The sequence below is a fragment of the Branchiostoma lanceolatum genome, chromosome 10 (assembly GCF_035083965.1).
Source record: "Branchiostoma lanceolatum isolate klBraLanc5 chromosome 10, klBraLanc5.hap2, whole genome shotgun sequence".
NCBI classification, from domain to species: Eukaryota; Metazoa; Chordata; class Leptocardii; order Amphioxiformes; family Branchiostomatidae; genus Branchiostoma; species Branchiostoma lanceolatum.
Genome location: NC_089731.1, coordinates 10,660,790 through 10,682,047, shown reverse-complemented (window position 1 = coordinate 10,682,047; position 21,258 = coordinate 10,660,790). Strand labels below are relative to the sequence as shown.

Below are 21,258 nucleotides of genomic sequence, written 5' to 3'. Positions count from 1 at the left end.
TCTCTCTCTCTCTCTCTCTCTCTCTCTCTCTCTCTCTCTCTCTCTCTCTCACATTCACTCACTCACGCACACAAACACACACACACACATACACACACACACACACAAAGTTACAAACAAACACACACACACGTGTATACACAGTCACATACTATCCCAAACACACACGAACGCGCGTACGTCGGTCGCTGCCCGATACGTATCGCTTGGAATTTGTTTTCCACCGTGTGTACTTTGTATATATGGCGCTGTTCAGGAATTCAAAACCGACCGAATACAACATATCTTTGCGAAAAGAACCCATCGAGCTAAAAGGACGCGGATGTCTTGACCTCAAGGGGCAGAATCTTCAAATTGTTGACCACCTGTTGCGGAGAACTCACAGGTAAGAGACCCCATGGTGTCTAAGTGAGTGAGAACACTGTTTTGCACAGCTTTCTATAAGGCTAAAGCTCACTAATAGCGTATCAATCAACCGGCATAGCAACCCTTAGGTGTAAGACGCAGTAAGTATTTCCATGTTTCACCGTACCGTAACGTGCAATTTCCGTTTCATAACGTATAATTTTCCCTCATAGTGTTGTAACCAAAGCTTGACTAGATACCTAAATGTACAGGAGTCTAAATCGTAATTGTCTATATTTGCTGACGTGAGAAGAAGGTCACGTATTTTTGGAATTATCCCTTTTGACAGTTCCCACCCTTAGGACTTGTGTATCTTTTCCCGACATCTTGAAAATGAGTATAGCCTATTTTAAAAGACGGAGCGTTCGCCATCTTTAGAATCATGTCCTACTTGCCTTAAATGCTACATTAGGTCTTCTCGCCATTTTGAATGGTAATAAATGTTTCGACAAGAAATGCCACCCCAGAGCGCCAACAGGTAACCTTCAGTGATTCGTGTTTCTCCTCCTGAATTTGGACGGGAAATGGCGTAGCCTGTAATTGGTTACACGCTAGGGTGTCCAGAGGTTGTATCAGTGGTTGAGTAATAGCAGATCAAAGTTTTGAGGTGTGATTTGATCTTCCAGTCCTTTCAGTGATCAAAAATCACTTACACCCAATTTTTAGTCGACATGTTTATTTAACAATACGTGATTATAAGTGGAATGGGAATTTGCGATGTTATCTGTTATGCATGATTGTGCCGATGTATATTCGTCTGCAGAGCTTCGGGCCTGAAGTATTGGAATTCATCTTACAACCAGCTAATATAACAAGCAGCAAGGAATTCACAATGCAACGGACAGAATACAGCTTTTTTTTTCGAAAAGAACCCATCGAGCTTTAAGTAATCCTCTGAAGCATGCAAACGTTTACTCTCAGCTCATTAGCGATTTAAAAGGGCCCTAGGGGTCTGTGTAAATGAAGGTTTTCTTGTGTGATATACAGACTGCATATTGCTACCTCGTAAAGAATCAGACAAAGTGGCCTTAAGCGTTTACAGAGATTGCTTTTCAGAGGCGCGTCGTATAGTGTAATGAATTCTGATTCTCATCTGTTGTTATGTTTAGAAAAAGGTAAGGTTGTCACATAGCCTTTTCGAGGCCGTATGGTCAATATGGGTCTACTGTTTCTAGGGCACAGTATTGGAAGGCGGAGCCCAACCCTCTCTTTACACCGCCCTTTACCTCCCCAACCAAAGTCAGGTACCCACTTTCACACCTGGGTGGAGTGAGAAAGGCCGTGTTAGTGCCTTTCCCAAGAAAAACACGGCCTCTCTTGGGAAAGGCACTTAACACGGCCTTTTCCAAGAGCACAGCATCGGGAGCATGCCAGAGGATACGAACCCAGGACCGCTGAGTTCTGGGCCGGGTAACACCGTTGCGCCAACACGACGCCACTCATTCTAGTCTGTTTACAGCTCCGTTAATTTAGACTGACAAAAGATGTTAAGTATCTGTGGCATGCTCTCTAAAATGATTAGAAATTCCGCGTATTCTGTCAGGTATCATTAGCGAGGAAAGTGATATTTGTCGGTAGATGTACCGCTACATGAGTCATATAGAACTATGATAATTATACATAACAACTACGTGACAAAAGGTATTCATCAAGTATATTTTGCAAATGTTCAAGGAAAACTGAACGGTCGTTTCATCCTTATGGTTATGGTTTAGGTTATGGTCGACTGTTTAATTTTTGATACAGCACGCACAGCCCAACAGGGCATTTTCATGTAAATTTGCACGTAAAAGAACCCAACACACTCATCGAGAAGAGTAGGGATGACCCGGTGTACTTGGCTTAAAACGCGAGCCATAGCGTAGCCGTAGCATTTTATTATTACGTATACTAGCTCATTGAAAAAGCAATATGCCTGACCTCAATTGAAAATAACTGCCTTACCTTTTTATGAGGTAGGCATGCATTCATATATGATAAGAATCTTAAGTATAAGCATATTTGCATCTTTATTATTGTGAGGGCATATTGCTTGATAGAAGAAAATGAAGCAACTGTTTGAACAATTAACGGGGTAATAGGCTGGTTACACACTGTTTACTGAGATACAATAAGTGAAAAACACAATTAATGTAAAAATGTTGCCCGAAATTCCTTCTAACTTTATGTGGTGCCTACTGCGTGCCATTGCCATACTATTTGTAGAATGTCATAATATCAAAATCAGGGAAATCTGCAGAAAACTGGATATACTTTTTAGAAGATTTTTTTTTTCGTTTCAAATCTTGAGATATATCAGGATACACAGCTATGCCTTTGGAGCATCTTTACCCTGTTTGAGCCATGGATGTCTGAGTTTGATGCTGTCAACTTTGAAGTTTTATTACCTTATGAAATAGGTAGCAGAGCTGGCCGTTATCTTTATGGGGAGACCCCTGCGGGAAGGCTTCTCCGTAAATTATAGCACCGCGTTAACGTCTGAAGAAGATGGAACAGCTATCATTCTACTAGTCATCATTTGACAGATTGTACACCCTTTAACGGCATTTTAAGCTGCTCCGTTTTTGCTACGACTAGAGGAAACGTGATCAGAATGTTTCTTCCTTTCGTAATTATTTTTCTGAACTGACGAACTCCTATCTATATGAGGAAATTCCTCTGTGAATTTTAGTCATCCAGGAAATTTAAGAATAGAATAACTAATATGAGGAAATGTAGCTGATATTCGTACCTGACAAGCTCATTACACACACGTACTTCTTCTCGTCCTATAGCTAGAGACAAAGAGGACATCCTGCCGTATGATATACAGTTTTGTCCTGAAGGGAAAACGTTCTAAAATGTACGCCCTTGGATGTAAAAGAAAGGTCGGCAATGTTGACATGACTCTTGGATAAAAGGTTTGTGGTACATACATACCGTCCTTTGTTGTGTGTTGCCAGGTAATAGATAAAGCAATATCAAAGCGACCACTACAAGCGATGTGATCCGTCAATCTTTTTCGGTAAACTGAATTGATCATTAGTTCTATTTATAAGTTTTCTTTGCAAGTTCTTGCCCGAGGGCTGATTGCAACATGAAACTATGTATAGAAACTATACAGACAGTGCAAGTTAGCAATGGTGACAAGTGGAACAAGTGACTATTCTATGGAAAGCACACTAAGCTAGTCTAAGCTGTATTTTAATCAATTTTTATTAATTAGTTCACTTGTATTCTATTAAAATGAGACAGGGGTACGCATGGTTCAGTGTTGTCAATAACGCCGTACACCAGGCAGAAAAGATAGACACCAATATTCCCTTTGTTTAAATTCTCTCTGAAGCAGTTTATCAACAATAACATCCTGTAATAAATCTTTTATCTCTAAGCTCCTTCTGTGTTAGTGAAACGTCCATGTAAGTCATCCCCAGCTAACTGATTACTGGAGAAATTGCGGCATTATTGTGAGCATAGAGCGTGAAGTCATTTTCACTGACATGGCAAAGCCTCTAGCTTTCTTTGGGTCTTATGGGTGGCTTTCAACGGTAATCTACCAAGATTTACGTACTCTCAAATTGCTTGGCAGTATACGGAGTAAAGGTTAAGGGATATAGTTGCTGGTTGCGATATGAAGAATATCTCCTAGATGTGTGCTAATATTAATCAGATATCTTATAACGTGGCCAAGCAACCGTTAACATCGCCGGAAGCAATTCAATCGGATCGGTGCAGTATTGAACTTTTGAACTAGTTGTTTAAAGGATCACACAAGTCGGCACATCTATTTTGGAATGGTCCAATACCGTGCTAGACAAGGAGTCCGAAATTGTTAATCTAGATACATTTTTAACAATATGCTTTCAGTTTATTCATTTTACCATACTTTTTGGTGGATTTTTTCCTTCTTACTATATTGCTCCAAGATCATTTACTGTTCTTGAAAAAAAAGTACAATGGAGCGGCGGGAAATATTTTTCATTTGCTCGCTAATGATCGCGTTTTTGTTCGGTTGTTGTTCATTCCTTTCCTTTCAAAAGCTTTTAACAGTGATCTAAGGCTATTTGAGTAGAGGGGCTATAAGAAGTGTGTTAAAAGTAAGATACATAGTGGGAGGGGCTGTATGATGTTACGCTACTGCCCGAGAGTAAAATGGACCTCTCTCTTTAACTAGCTGTTCAGTGACCTATGCTACATGCTACTAAGACCTTATGACACTAGTGTGTAGATTTTATGCCTTTAGGATAGCATTACAGCGCGGCTCTGCATCCCTTTGAGATGAAACTCCGATAGAAAATAGCGTTGTATAGGGGAGATAAATAGGAATGAGAAGATAGTTCGTGCTGTTGTTGACATAAAATGACTGGTTTGCTTCACAATGACCAGAACCTTCCAATTTTGCAGGATTTTTGAGAATGACATATTTTGGTGGCAAAATCAAAACATAAATGGAAACTGCGCCCATTATGTCTGCATGATAGACTGTAACGTTATCGCATTTTGCGAAGGATAATGTCTGCAAGGTAATAATCATGCAGATATTCATGACATTCAATCTAGTGACAGCGACGCTAAAGATAACACATTATGCCTCATCCGTTTGTATTGGCTAATTTTGGTGGAATGTTAAATCATAGCCAGAGCAGGCGGCCAGAAGTATTTCCACGAGGCGGCGTTGGTGAATATGAAAAAGTACTGAATTTCCTTTGACGCTCCCAATACCCAAGTCCTATATAATGTCCTTGCAATACCTAGGCTCGGCTACATTTGTGACAACAATCTCGCGTTGAGAGACCAGGCGAACATCGTACTATCTGACGAATTTTATTGCACGACATGTCTGGCAACAACTAGTACTATTAAACACAGTACAAAATAGAGGAATGAAATAAAACGTAACATCTTAATTACTAATACAATAAGGGCTAGCATAAGTCTTTGATATAGTGTTACAATTGAGGGGGCTAATCATGAGTTTTGGTATGTTTTCTAATGACAAAGTAGTCTTTTATATATATGTTTACCTATTTTGCATCGTTGGGGTGTTGCAACTAAAGATATATTCAAATCTGTCTGAAGCATTGAGTCTCTGAGAAATGTGAATAACGTATTACGTAAAATATGATATCTAGAGCATTCCATCACAAATTAAAATTCATCTCCAATTTGCTAATAAGAAGGATACTTTTAAGTAGTTGATGCCATGCACAAATGTATAATTAGGTAGTGGACGAAGTTTGTAAATATGTCGCCATGTGTTTTGAAAAGAGAGAAGAAGCTGCTAGAACTTAGATGTACTGTAATACATTTGTATAGTGTTTAGTATTATGTTGACGTTTCTTTTCTCTCAAATTCATTTCACAATGTATGGTCACCTATGCATTAATACCCCTGGGGAATAAATATGCAATAAAGATTATCATCATTATTCATATAAACATCCAAGTACAACACTCCGTCAGTAATCCATGCGCACATTCTAATCTTCATCTCAGGGCACTTTGTACCGTCAAGGTTTCACGTTTCAACCATCAGCATGTAAATCCTCCTAAAAAAGACGACAGCAGATGCTATTCAGTGACCCTACCCAGGATCTTTCTAACAAACAGTGGTGCTACCGCCCGCATCCACCCATTTGCAGCGTTAGGTTCAGTGATGCGTTTTACATAGCGGGGCTTAGGGAATGGCTTCCTAATATAGTAACTCTGTACAACTACACTCAATGCAGATCAGTGTTAGATGCATCACCATTAGGCTATGAAAGGTTCAAAATTCTATCTTATCAAAATTGAACAGAGGCCCGGGAGTACACCCCTAGTTGATGTATATGGGCTTAAGCAAGGAGGTTTTATACAACCGCTTTGGCTTAAGATATGTAAGTTTAATACATATTTTCCTTTTCAGAAGTCATGCAGCCAATGGCTGATATGTATGTCAAGCTTTCCCGAAGGAATGTCTTACATATTTCTTGATCTTTTTCCTTTGTAACACCTGGTGAATATAAACAAGACATGCCAGTCGCACTGATCTTTACTTTAAGATTAATTGCATGATGCGGGAACAAAATGGATGACATAGCCTTCTTCCAAAAATTCATTGCGTCATTTACATCACGTGACCGCCGCCCAATGAGCGAGTTGTTGTTCTTGGTTATTAACGACATGAATAAATCTCAATAGTCAATATTTCTCTGAAATTACTTCGAAGTGACCTTCACTTACTGTAAAATGACTGTCCCTAATTATATGCGATTTGTGATGGCATCTCCGGTGGCTCGTGTAAGTCGGATCCCCCGTGCATGCACCGTGTCGATAGAAACGGGTCAGTGCAATCTGCATCAGGGCGACTTGACGACTTAACGCCCTCGCGATAACGCACTGAAAACGCTTTCTATCTCTCGGAGCAGTCGTGTGCAAAGGGTTCTCCAAAACCTCGGGCCGCAACAGGTGATTGGCTGATCCGGAGAGCCTGTTGAGTTCGACATCTTATTACGGAAGGACTTGCAATCGCTGGTTTGTTGTAGGTCCGTATGAGTGTGGATCTGGGATAAACACGCTCAGCAGCTTCGCGCCCGGTTCTTCTCTCGTCTCCATATCCTCCGTACGCCTAACAGCGCTGTACTCTCACTTTGGTGAGTTGAACATCCTTGAGTCGCACATTTACTCCTGTTGTTAACGTTATTCTCGATGCTTGTGATGTACGGCAGAGTCTAGAAATCTTATTCCTCTATTTCTCGCATTTCTAAACGCCTAATCTGCCTCATGTAGAAGATTATTGCTTCAGAAGAATTCTGGGGACAACTCCTGTTTATCTTTTTCAATGCTCTACGGTAACAAGATATAGTTGTATTGTTGTGCATGCCCACAAAGCGATGTGTAATGTATGCGCAGATATCTGTGTTATAAAAGGGTTTACAGGAAATGTCCAGATCTACAGAAGAAAATGACACAACCAGGACGCCATTTCTGTTAGGTTAATACTTCCAAAAGCTTTTGGCCTAGATAAGTGATTGAATAATGAGGTCATCGGTTTTATCTAGTCCTTTATCCTTCGCTGCAAACGTTTCTCGCTTGAGTTGATGACATTCCAATCCGCGGTCTGCATCCGCTATGTGTTTACCTGTTTTTGTTCAGCTGTCAGAACGGTATTACCGCCATGACATGATAGGGTTCTTCTTTCTTTGTCTTTCCTTCCCAGAGTATTTCTGGTGGGATTTCTTTATATAGGGCGTAACTCTGTATATTCAGTATATCATGACAGAACCATGACCATATATCTAGCTTTTCTGTCTTACTCGCTGACATTTCTGTATTTAATCTGAGTCAACATTTTTGCAGGTGTTTTCGACCGTGTGCTGGTGTTAAAAAATGCCCACTGTTTCTGTTATTGGTGCTTATTTATTTATATAACCACCATTGTTTGCGCGAGGCTAGCAAAAGATATCAAACCCATTCGCTACCAGCTATTCAGAAGGATTTGCAGATTGAATTGAAACGTTACCATCATTCTCATTCGCAAATTTGTCATCCGAAAAGCTTTGTTAGTGGCTATTATTTCGGGATTTGAAAGCATTGGAGCCGTTGATATCTTAGATTACTTTATGAAAAGAAGCGTTTCTGTTCCTGGTGTTGAATACAAAGTAAAGTTTACAACAGCGGTCTAGAAATACAGTATGGAGTCGAATATGGTTGGTACGATATGAATGATATGTTCTTTTCAGACATTCAGGAGTAATATATAGCGTTGTGAATACATATATTTCCACCTGACAACCATTCGTGTATCCGTGCTGAATGCGACATTTATTATCACGCGTATGATTCTACTGGAACGTGAAAATGAAGCAGGGATGAATCTGTATGGTCGCCTTGTGCTCGTATATCACGTTCACTCAAGTTGAGTTCCTTAAAGAGTCGTGACCAGCATACCATCAAACCTCAGACTACTTGGTAAGAATCTGTATTTCTCACAAGTTCAGCTTTCTGCTACGCTGAACAGTCTGGGCAGCCGTGTTCTCCGTGGATTTGAAAATCATAAACAGAAACATGAAATGGGATTGCCGATGAGAAATTAAACGGTTGCACTGCGCCCAATTCGTATGTAGTTGGCAGCTTGAAGGCTTACATCGTCTGTCAGTACATGCCAAAACTGTTATGGTAGAATTACCCACCAAGTTATGACCACACAGCGTGTGTCCGGGTGGTAATATTGGGTTGTCTACCTGCGTGGGGGTGAAGTTATCATATAATTTGAAACTTCTGGCACCTTCATGACTTCGAACATGTCTTCTTTATAAACCTTGCCATGGGGTAGGTTAACTAGACAGTTTTCAATTTCACCCGTGTCTTGACAGGATTGTTTACCTTTTATGGTACTGCCTTTTCACCCCTATTGCCTGTTAATGGAGTCTTGCCAGTTTTATGTTAACATCGGAGATTGTCAGAGTTGATTTGGGTGGAGTCATCCGTCTATTACTTGATAATGGTTTGAGATAAACTTTATGGGTCATTCTAGTAACAAAGGCTGGCTTGATGGACGATATTTATCCAGGCCATAGTCCCAAGATCTGACAGTGTTACTTTTTAATTGCAAGGCGTTGTTTTGTTACTAGGTTCTGGATGATTTTTTCCACGCAATGCTTTGCAGTGGTTTAGAATATGCTGTCGTTCTTCCAACGCTGATATCCTATGGCTTCCTTGCTATAGTTTGAGAAAGCAACCTTATAAAAGCAAAACATGTTTGACCAGTGTCAAAGTTGCGATATTTTCAAGTACATCTCCAACAGCTTGGAATGCCTCTATAATCACAACTAGCCGTTTATATATACAGTTGCAGAATTCCATGTTGGAAGTACTTTGGTCCAAAACATGACTATATTGCTTTTGACCTCTCCCTTGCAACCAAAAAGCCCTAATAAAAACCTGTCATGAGTGATATCGGGTGCAAGGCAGCCAAAAATCCAGGGCACCACTTTACAAATCGCCCACGGTTCACTTCTTTCATTATCCATTGCGGCATGTCGTGGCCATGTTTCAACGCTCGCCTAGACAATCTAAAACTTCCATTACTTCGTCTCTTATCTTCTTCTCTCCGCAAATAGAAACCACTTGCTTTATTGAAAGTAACCTACATCCTTATCATTAGCTAGATAACAGTGAGATTTAGAACCGGAATAAATGCTGCTATATATGTATGAAAAGGGATGCTGATATGAGGGCGTTCACGGATGAGTTGCTGAAGAATTCATCACAAAGATGGTACGTATATCTTATCTGACAATTGCCGCCTGAGACTTCGCGATTGATATGTTCTGACACGGAATGTACTTCGAGCCCATTACCAGCGTACCTGCTTGAGTGAAACAAGTTGCAAATTGTCTCCCGGACATGGTAGGGGGAGGGAGGAGGCTATCAACAGAGGCAAATAACTCTACGGAGTCTAGTTACCCGGTAGTTGGTGAAAGTTGTTAGCATGCATCTCTTGCAACTGATAAACTCGGGATGCCAATTGACGTGGAGTCATTACAGATGTCACAACGGCAACTAAAACTGAAATATTACTTTAAATTGTTTATGAGAACAACTCCATTTAGGTAATAATAGAAACAATTTAACCACGCAGGAAGAAAACGCATCTAATGTATGTTATGACAACGAGTGGGAATGGATTATTTACGCCTAATTTGCTCGAAACATTAGGTCACATAATAATCGGGGTGTGCCTACTTCCTAAGCATTCGGAAGCAATACTGGTGTACGATTTCAATTGAACTCACCATCCATCAAATGTGCTGACATGTCTTTCATTGGTTGATTGAAGAACCGGCAAATGTCAGAACACTGTTTTCATTGGGTCAGATAGGTAATTGAGCGTCTATTCATGCTCTAATTGTTGAAGCAGTCTATATGTGCATAGATCTCTTACAACTCAGGTAAACACTTGCAGCTGAATGTGTTTCTAAATGTCTAGTTTCGTTGGATATTGCATTCTAAATTCTCAGTTAGAGTCTATTTCATGTAGCCATTCTTGAACTTTAAAAGTGTTGGGCCAGGTAAGGAAACTATTGACAGCGGCCCTATCTTTTCAACGCCCCAAACTTTTAAGCAAAAAAAAAGTAATAATGCTGAACGTTGTTATTCAGAGCCAGCTTTGCACCGAGCGCACCGAGTGCCGCTTTGGATCTCTTATGAAGTATTGGGAACCTGCCTTGGCGCTGTATCTCTCTAGTGTTATCACCATTTCGTGCTGTTTTATCCAGGGCCTGGCGAGCGCTACAGGTCCCACTGCGTCCGTCTTACTTTGCAAGCCCCTCGGCTATCTCCATTCCACCGACTATTGACCTTTTGACCCTTATGTCTACGGTGATTCACCGTAAGTAAAGGGTGTTCGGGGCACAAAAGGCACAAAAATTGAATTTTCTTACATGACGCTAATGCCATGACCTTTTGATCCATGAGTAGAACCCCTTTTTATTGATACCCCTAGGAGTTCATTTGACTTTGAAAATATCAGATTGTTTGGAGCACAGTCAAGTCGAGAACTTTATGTGTTTCGTTGTCAAATCACGTCACATCATGAGGTCTTGGTGCAGAGAACCCGTATCCATCTTAGTTTAAGCACTTGACGGGTATTTCTTCACATGGGAATTTGAATGAATACAGACACTTTCATGCAATCATTCGCCATTTTCATGGATGGACAGCTAGGGCGCCCAGTGGGCTCACGTACCCGTCCTTACGTTATTACTCTGTCAACGTTCACGTCAAATTTTCTTAAGATGATATCTTACTGGGCTGCGGATCGTTGGCGGCGTCACTGCGTCGTAAATTGGATTTGTGTTACTTTGTGGAAGTATGACTAAAAATACAACAAAACACAAAGCATCAAAAGATTCGTTTTGTTGAAGAAGAAGAAGTTTATTGCGCGATAATTGTAGCTGGTACAATGTATGGCAACTTACGTACATGAGAATCGAGCTATTGCTAATTGTTTACAGATATAGAGAACTAATCTGATATATGACATGACTAACAGTAAAATAGTCTATAGAATATTGTACATGCTAACTCTCTAGAATACAATATGTTGGTAACAGTATGCTGTGTCAGGAAGGAATGTATGTTTTTATATCAATGGAATTTTTTACGCGCTCTGTCAAATCGCACGGCCGCAGCGAGGTCGCCAACGTGCCACAGCGTCAGTTGGATATCCGCTTTAGTTCCCACTGCCATTTGATTCATGAAGTAACGCCAGGCGGCCAAACGTCGGATTTGTAGTATACAGTAATAAAAGACAGGCTTTGGGACGTGTACATCCTTACTTAATGGGCAACTAAGCAGACTATTTGTCATGATTCACTGCAAAAAATACAGTTGAGGGATACAGAGTTGAATGAGACATAACGAGACAAAGGCGTGTAATTGAATTTACAGCCTTGTCCTACTCAATTTCCTAGTGTCATAAAAGCTATTATAGGTAATGATTTATTGCATATATCCATATAATTAAAAGATAACATTCTCCCCATACGTCACGAATGAAAAAAACAGTTTCTTTGAAAATGACTGCTCCCCAGCGGTGCGTTGAGAAGACAATTTGTATATATATATACCTAAAGCGTAGGTAATATGTGATCACTTTTTACCTTCGTCAATAAGGTTATGTTTTCGGTTATGTGGGCCTGATCGTCGGTATGTGGGTAGGTCTTGATAAGAGCTCGAAATGATTAGATTTTGGGCCCCCTAGCGGCTCGCTATAGTACTGCAGTGGAACTTCCGGTTTGGATACCTCGTAATCTGATCATGACAAGCTATGGCCATGCTTTTTGAGTGGTAGATAGCTCTTTGGAGGGAGAGTAAGTTGTGAAAGTTTGGGCCCCCTAGCGATATTTTTTTTACTACAGGGGCAGATTTTATTTCAGACTTTGAAAAATAATAGCTAGGGAAGGGGTTAACCGATCGTCACAATTTTTGACATGTAGATGGTTTAAGTGTTAATCTTTGTTAAATACCTTTCTAACAAAGTCATCACCCGTTCCACGTAGAAAAAGTAATGCTAGGACCACATTAAAGGCATCCAGAGCATTTTATGAGGCTTGAAACTTGAATTTAAAAAAAATTCCAATTTCTAGTCATTCCTACACATAATATGTTTCAATAACACTTTGCCATTACATATGGACATTAAAGGAGCAAAGATACGATGTCGTTGTGTGGTGAGAACTGATAGAAAATCCAAACCCTAATAGACTGATCCTGACTGTCTGTCACAATTAGCGGTTCGACCAATGAGAGAGTGACTGCATGTCCGTCAAATATTTGCATTTTTATGTTTTAATTTTGCATTTCTACGTTTTGACGGAGGTGGGCGGGGCTATGGTATCGGTCTATTTACACTAGGCGCGTGTAACTAAAAGATCACCATGTATCTTATTTTTGTGCCGTTTTTGAGCACTTTTGAAAAGAAAGCTGCACGCAAATGTGGTAAACAGTGGCATTGAATGTCAATTTCATAAAGATTACAGCAACTAGAATATTTCCAGTTTTCAGGCCTCGTAAAATGCTCTGGGTGCCTTTAAAGCTTCTCTTAGATGTATAGTGTGGATATTATCAGCAAAGTGAACATCAATCTGTATGCAGTAGAAGTACTAGTTAAAAATTGGACGCACAACCGACATTGCATTCACCAGTGATGGCGTGCTATTCTCCAAAGAACTAATGGGTTGAAATTGGTACGATATAAACGCTGAAAAGAAAGCTGAAGTACACGCTGAATGCTGATTTGAGTAAAATGCGCACATCTGCACCTTTGATGGCATAGAAACTGGCGAAATAACGTGAAGACCCTGCGGGAGTCTGAATCATGAACAGACTTTCTCGCCGTACCTTGTAATTCACCATGTTCAGGGCTAGTTTTGCGCTTCCTGGACGTTTCAAATTGGTGTAGACGTACAAATGCGTTCCTTCCCTTGACAAATGGTAATCTCAAGCTTGCAACTTATGAAAAGGGGAAAATTTTACCTTCCGTACACCCCAAATGGCACTACGAATGTTTTATGACTTCAGCTGCTTAAGAGTGAATTGGATAACATGTCGAATAGGTTAAAGGCAGACGATAGAAGCTTGTAATTGTGTCTGCCATTTACAAGTCAATTATTAACGCTTCACAAGAAAGTTCACTTCACTGAATACAGAAAATATCAAAATATAGGTCACGTAATTGATTTTGTCTGACTTTCGTTTTTGAACTGAGTTAGCGTCTAAGAGCGTGATATATCAATGTCGCGATAGCTGATCCACTGTCGAGAGGAACCATCCATTTCTGTTCAGGTTCTTAACGTTGTCTATGTCAGGTGAGCATGACTTGCAAGTTTGACCGCTGTTACTGTCCAGTTTGCTAAGTCAATCGTCATATTTTTCGTCAATAACTGCCTTTTCGTGCAACTTAGGAGGTCCAAAACATCTATCAGCCTTCATTTTAGATATACGAGCCTGTCGGTTCTTCGTCGCCAAGACATGTTGCCGCCTTTATCAAGTAAAGCAGCTGTCGCCACGAGATAGATGCTCCGATAAAGCCTAGCAGCAAAATGATGTACAAGCTATTAGTTCTCCAGAATCCTGCATGCAGAACTGAACACGAATTGATGTCGAAAGGGCTTTCCGGTAGGAGAAGAGTTTGACTTGTTATCCATGTTTTCCGGCTTGTGTAAGTAGTTTGAGACGTTCGGCCTTGACTAGAAGTGCTACTCTAGCGCCGTGGAGGTTTGAATGGTGTGTCTTTAACGCTGATAAACATCAGTAAACGCTGATGAAAGTTTGTGATCATTAGTCACTTTCCTGGTCTTCATTTATATCCCTTATCAGTCACCACAATTTGGGTTGTAGAATCTAGCCTAGCATTTTACTTATAATCTCAATATCTATCCATTTATTTCTGTTTTCTTTTACTAGGGTAGCGCATTTAGTGACTGAGTGCTGGTTTTCAGAGAGGCCATAAAAATGTAATGAATTCTTGAAGTGATTATTTTCTATTCATATCATGACTGTAGATACGCTTATTTGTTTTTGCATCTCAGCTTGAAATATGAAACTAAATACAAACATCATAAATCACGGAATATGACCAGTCCGTAAACCGTGTGTTGAGGACATGGCGTTCCCAGTACACACTTGTACATTACCTTAATAGGCCTGCGGCAGCATAGCAGCATGTCCACAGTCCTAACGATACCTCAGGATTTCCATACGCTTCCAATATCTTTTAATCACCCACAAGGGTATAATATTAGAATCTAGCATACTCCCAAGACAGATATATCAGCTGACATAAAACTTTCACCTTATCAATTTTCTAGTAACACTTTATGTTGGAATGAACGAATGATTGAATACATAGGTAACATTTTGAAGTCTTCAATTTGTAGGTATATTTTTACGAAGTTGTTACAAGCACGAGAAGGTGTAATTATCCGGGAGGGTCAGGGTAACCAGATTGCTTCCCGCTATGACGATAGGATGAGTCACAGAAAGGTTGAAATACCCCGAACCATGTCAAGATTGATCTACGCCATTAACATTTTACTTTATAAGTGGTAAGCACTATAAATTACTCAACTGTATTTCCCACGGATGTATCCAGGCCCCAGGCCTTTTGATAAATGGTAAGAGCTTGTGCTGGAAGGAACTAGTGGATGTGGAATATGGAATTGTTTTATTGTGGGTATCCTTCCCCGTGTAAAGGAGTTAGAACCATATTACATCGCATGAATTCTAAACTTTTATGGAACAAATAAACTCCTAAGATATATTTCACAGCAAGCAAGCAAACTTGTACACTTCCGATGATATCATTGTAAAAATGTTTAATTTTTATCACAAAGAGTAGATCGTCTGCCAAAAAGCATTCGTTATTAACGTATATATAAGTACCAAAGAGTACCCTGTGGATGATGTTGATTTTACGTCACGTTTGGGACCGCATTTGTGCAGCAACGCCACCATGCGGTAAGGAGTGGCAAAGTTCATTACCCCTATAAGTTGTATATCTATATTCTTTATTCCAGGTCCCTGAGATGGGGAATTTGCAGAGCCAGGGCGGCGGAAAACGTCATGGAGACTCCAGTAAGTTTTAATGCACATTTTCATTTACATATACTAACTGACCTGAAATCTGATCTGCGTGGCCTTTTATACTACCTACCTAGTCCCTTGACCTCCGGGTCGTTGGGGGGGGGGGGGCAAGATAGCAAGGAAGATGGACATCTGTCTCCAGGGTCGTCTGTTTCTTGCAGTAGTCAGCCTTTCGACCAGGCTTTTATATTATGGGCAGTCAAAGAAAACAGTCGCAAAAGGCGGAAATTTTTGCTCATCAGATAAGGTTAGCACTTATATATAGTTGGTGACCATCATTCCACTCTTTGTTGGTGATTGTTTATCTAAAGATTTGTGGCCTCACATATGGTCATTGTACTTACAACGGGAGCCTAGAGACACCAACGCCACATTGGTACGATTACCATTACACTTTATGGCAAGTTAATGGTTACCAAATGGGATTGAAACGCCGGGATAATGATGTATCTCAAGGCCCAATCTATTCAGACGTCTCCAAAGACAGAACATTTACCCTATAAATTGGCGATGTTACAGAGATAATGTATATTGCAACAGAAAAGAAAACATTAGATGTTGTTGTAAGCCACAATCCTAAGCTTTGGGAATATTCATGTTTACTTGCGGTTTTATTCCTTTCTGTACAGTACTATACTTTATTTCTGTTCGTTATTTGATTTACAGATTCCGACAACAAACCAAAGTTTGACGAAATTCTGAGCAGATTCTCGCATGAGGACAGAAACAACCATCGCACGACCAGTTGAGTCCGACATGTTCATACATTTTTGTTTCTTTTGTTGCATTTTTACAGTCCTTTGTTCTCTTTTATTTTTTCCGTCCGGCGAAGTTTTGAGTACCATAAATTTCGTAAAGGACGTGAAATTCTCATAAAGGAGCTGTGAAGTAGAATAATTTCTTGCCTACCTATCAAATATCAATATTTCCTGCTGTCCTACGGATTTGGCTCTTCCAGTGTCTATGGCTACGGTCTTCCCACGCCCTTAGGCTCCCTTTCCATTTGACGGCGATGGTCTAGCGACCTTACAGCGACCAAAATTTGATTCGTGTGAGCCTTGATTTCCTATTTGAAATATGATGCAAGATGTAAAATTATTATTCAAGAGATAATAAAACACGCAACACGTAAAAAGATTCATTCTTATCTATGAAATTCGTTGAGCCACCATGTGAAATTTGTGGTCGCTCAGCGCGGTTGCAGTGCGGTCGCAGCCTCTTGTGAAAAGGGCGTGTTAACTACCCTCCGTTGCAGTCCTTCCCGCAGCGATTTTTTTTCAATTTTTTTGGGGGGAGGCGCCGCGTATCTGCTTGGGATCCCGTATCCGCCCCGCCCCTGTGTCCGCTGTAGACCTGGATCCCATGCAGATACGCGGCGCCGACCCCCTCCCCCCCAAAAAAGAAATTGAAAAAAATCGCTGCGGGAAGGACTGCAACGGAGGCTACGTGTTAACAACATCTCCCCTCTGTAGGACCCAGGAACGGACGAGCCAGAAGTTCCGGATCTCTCCAATTCGGGATGTCTAGATCAGAGGAGGATGTTCGGGAGAAGACTAAAGAAAAGAGTCATAGTAAGTTTGTATCCTATACCAAACTTACCGGTCATTGTGAAAGTTAAATACTGTTGCCTATGACCATGCTTAGTACATTAATCATTGTCATCTACTAAAAAAGTGAGATTTCGTAGCATCCTTGCTCAAGATTTCGTAGCATCCTTGCTCAAGATTTCGTAGCATCCTTGCTCAAGATTTCGTAGCATCCTTAGCTTGCTCAAGATTTCGTAGCATCCTTGCTCAAAGGTCTCCTAAAATCCCAACCAAAACCGACTGATGATGACTTGAAATGTCTGAAATATTGTTTCCAGGCTTCTCCGGCTTGAAGGACAGTTTGAGACGGTCCTTCCGGGTTCCGTCCAGGGACGAACAGGAAAGAAGACCGAAGGGCAAGCCCAAAGACAGGTCGCAAGTGGTCATGGGAAGCTGGGCAGGCGGAGAGGATGCTGGGAGAAAGAAGCGGAGTAACTCCCGGGATTCGGGCGGTGGTCACAGGCAGGCCAGCAGGACTTGCAGTAAGCGTCTTGAGTTCATAGCTTTTTTTAAAGATATTTGTCAGTTGTACAAGCTTTAATTTTCCCTCCAGCATATCGTAAGCTACACCTTTCTCAAGTAGTATTCATGTCACGACCATACATTATACATATCTATGACACTCTGTGTGCATGCTCAATCGTGTCATTGTGTCTGTATATTATTTTCCTTGCCATAGAGTAATCGTAAATTTTCGTCAGGTACTGGAAGCAGCCGAAGCGGATCGGGGCGGCAGTCGGGTGGTTCCGTGAGACGCACGGCCAGCACCGGAAGTTCCCGGAGAGGTTCGGCGGGGTCCAGAAAATCCAGCGGGAAGAGAACGAATGATGGAAAATCTTTCATCTCATACTTTACGTAGAGGCAAAGTTGTGTCGAGGAACTGAAAAAGCCAGCTTACCTATTTGTCTTTAATTGTTTTTTTACAAGAAAAAGCAACAAGACGATACCTAGAACGTCAAAGGGGAAAGAAGGCATATGATAGGGAGTGGTGAAGGGTAGGTCTTTGAGTTCAAACTTATTATGCATATTGCATATTGCTGCGTGATGATAATTGCTATGATTGAGCAATGTAAATGCAATGTTTTGGAGACAGTTATTTATGTAGACGTTGATGTTTGATATTGTAGAGTACACTTTTCACACCAAGTGAACAGTAATTTTCTTCTTATAATTTCGCGCACGGATCAAGGGATCTAAACCACGTTATTTTAATGAATAACATCTTTGTGCCAAAAGAGCAAATCTCAGCGTGCCATAAATGCACGTGGCTTTGAAAAAATCATGAAGTGATCACAGCACAATTGAAAAAGAGTGAGATCATTTTCTTTAGTTTGTGAAATTCGGACCCAGTTTGTCTGCGATTTTAGCAGGGCCGTGGAAGAGCGATTGCTCAGTCGATAAATAGACTAAAATAGAGGTGAAAAAGACAAGGACGGTGGAACATTTGTGATCTTTTATATACATATACGCGACACATATCGTAGATGTACACTATCTAACTTGATGTACTTGATGTTGCCTTTGTAACAACTTGTTGTACTTTGTGGAGACATAAAGTAAAGAAGAAACTTTTCATTACGTGGGACCAAAACCAGTGTCAGTGCCAGCCATGTGTAAGCCTTATAAAGTTTTAATGTCGTTTGATATATACGGTATACATATATAGATGCATTCTAGGGAATACGACATTGAATACCAATGAGTCTAAAGAGATGTGTGTGGATAGGTAGAGGACTGGTCAGATTTGTAGAAACTAAAACACAGTCATGACAGGTCGGTAAACACGGTAAACAAGGGTAAATCTTCATATTGGAGAGTCATTTTGGTCAATTTTGATGGCAGTTTGACACCTTAACTTGTTAAATGCCCCTGCATTTTACGTCTATTATTTTGTATTAGTCCTAACCAAGAGAAAAGGGAAGAAGAATCTTAACCAACACTTTAAAGAAGTTTCGCAACTACCTGGAATTAATATAAGTAAGTGTTTTGACTAGAATTGTTGGGTCTTCCTCTCATTCTCTATTCCGTCAGAAACATCTTCTTCAAAATTTGCTACACCCCTACCTGGAGTTAGAGTCGGATATATGATACCCTCTCCTCTGACGAATGCAACAACTTCTTCCAAATATGTGAATTTCTTCTGGAGATTAAATAGAGTATATGATGATGGATGTGTGTTCTTAAAGAAAATGCCCAGCTGTGTTGTCTAGACGAGATATGTCTCTCTAGGAGAAAGCGACTGTTACAACATGTATGTTGGATTAAAGTTTAAATCCGTGCCAGTTTACTACGTTGTGAACGATGACGAAACGCCAGTGTTTATCTATTAGGTGATACTGAAGAAGGAACAGATAATCTTTTTTACTAATGCATTGAATGTTTATATGTAATCTATCTTGTCCACTGGATGACACTATGGCCGTTATGAGGCTTCTGTATGTAAATGTATGTGACTGTAAAGTCGTCACGCTATGTGCCTGTGTACCATTGGTCAAATAAATGGCATCATACAGTGTCTTTCTACATCTATTTTCCGATTTCTGCATGGTGTCTATACACTGCATGTTGTTTGCATCACAGTACAGTACGTTGTATTTACACGGCATTTTATGTGTACAATTTACGATGTTTCCGCGTCTCCTAAGCAGCACATTTCGTCTTACGGCTTTCATAGTGTAACATGCTGCAGGGTTAATCTTCACTCAGACTGGTTTTTCCCAGTTTCCGCCGGTTTCTGTCGGTATAACAGCGATTTGCCAAGGCACATGATCCTTCCGCGCGATTTGGAACTCCCACAACTCCAGTCATGACAGACGCGCGACTTCCCTCGCCAACTCGCCAAGGTTACATACAACTCCTACATGTACATGTCAAAATACCTGACTAACTGGGGAGCGCAGTTGTTATTACATCTAACAAATCCCCCTTCTCTAAACACCTGAAGAGATTTACCTTAACGTTTTGTTGGAAGGTTTGCCATATTTCAATGTGCCTCCGGCCTTTGTGTGTGCGCTAAAATCTTGATATGTATTCTTGCGCTTTTACTTCTGAGCCCCGTACTTCCCACTGAGATATTTGTGCTTAAGGCTACCATTAATCAACTCAGATACAAAAGAAATGTCTAAGAGGCATAATGCAAATCTTAGATGTGATATACGAGAGATCAAAGACATCCAACAACATATTTGAGTAGCAAGATATTAAAGCTAGTATTTTTAGAAAACGGTATCCGCGTAACCCTTACGGGAAATGGTCACAACAGGCAACGTATCTGTTCCAAGAAATCGGAATTGTTTCAGGTAAAAATATGTTACCTAATAATAGTTGCACAGCCACAGAATACACACCAATGATGTAATGTTAACGTTGCTATTTCTTTATTCGAATTCGTCTTTATTTCAATTTCGATCATCGGAGATAATAAATTACCGCACTAGCAAAAACCTGTTAGAGATGTTTTATAAAACATAATTGCAAATTTACTCATCCCCTTCCATCACGTTTTTATTTCCAGATGCTAACGTTTTATATTTGGCGATGTTTCATTTCAGGAAATATTTCTAACCCCTCCATGAATTTTGTAAATGGGCTAGGCTTAGACCAGCCCTCAGTAAAACTTCTTATCTCCCTAAGGTGCCCTCTGACTCTGAGAACTGATTACATTTGTGACCCTGTCCACCGACTGGTTAACGGAGAGGAGGCTTATCACACATCAATGACTACTTGAGGCTAGAAATCAAATAAAAAATAACGAATCCCCATAGTCAAGGCGCGGAATGAAATGGTAGTAATACAAACCTAATATCGCCGTAGGAACCAAATTACCTACGCCGTGTGTAAGGTATATTTTGATGGGAAATTACCACACAGAATATCAAAAAAAGTTTTACAGCGACATAGAAAAATTACGACCTTTTTTTTTTCTTTCCTTCAGAGAAGATCGAATATTTGAGAAGATGCATCTGAAATTTCATTTATGAATCACTGATCCCTGTACCGCTTGTGGTCCAATGGTTATAAAAAAAGAAATCGGCATCTTGTGAAGGCAAGGGGGAATGGAGAAGGACTTGGATCACCTGTATGTTGGTAGATCAATGTCACGTTCAAGTGATAACGTTTTGGGTTTTAATTTGCTGTCGCAAGCAAATGATTGGGCCAGC

The 21,258-nt window shown here is 40.4% G+C and overlaps 2 protein-coding genes across 3 annotated transcripts in view; both read left to right on the top strand.

Moving 5' to 3' along the window:
* LOC136443058 (uncharacterized) overlaps positions 1-21,258 on the top strand; it is a 33,613-nt gene that overhangs the window by 518 nt on the left and 11,837 nt on the right. The gene's annotated exons all lie outside the window — the stretch shown is intronic.
* Positions 6,649-19,623, top strand: LOC136443059 (RNA-binding protein with serine-rich domain 1-like). Of its 2 annotated transcripts, XM_066440124.1 has the most exons (6): positions 6,649-7,015; positions 15,446-15,503; positions 16,179-16,256; positions 16,985-17,083; positions 17,377-17,580; positions 17,800-19,623. In XM_066440124.1, the coding sequence occupies exons 2-6, from the start codon at positions 15,455-15,457 to the stop codon at positions 17,955-17,957; spliced, it is 588 nt and encodes a 195-aa protein (XP_066296221.1). In that variant the 5' UTR covers positions 6,649-7,015; positions 15,446-15,454; the 3' UTR covers positions 17,958-19,623. The 2 variants fall into 2 exon arrangements, with proteins under 2 accessions (XP_066296221.1, XP_066296222.1); XM_066440125.1 differs by lacking the exon at positions 16,179-16,256 and having other exon boundaries at positions 6,653-7,015.

What these genes read in the sequence shown, in the direction of transcription:
- LOC136443059 (XM_066440124.1), top strand. Translation starts at nt 15,455, where the DNA reads ATGGGGAATTTGCAGAGCCAGGGCGGCGGAAAACGTCATGGAGACTCC. An exon ending in AAAACGTCATGGAGACTCCA is followed by an intron (nt 15,504 to 16,178) that starts GTAAGTTTTAAT and finishes TTTGATTTACAG; the next exon opens with ATTCCGACAACAAACCAAAG. An exon ending in GACTAAAGAAAAGAGTCATA is followed by an intron (nt 17,084 to 17,376) that starts GTAAGTTTGTAT and finishes TATTGTTTCCAG; the next exon opens with GCTTCTCCGGCTTGAAGGAC.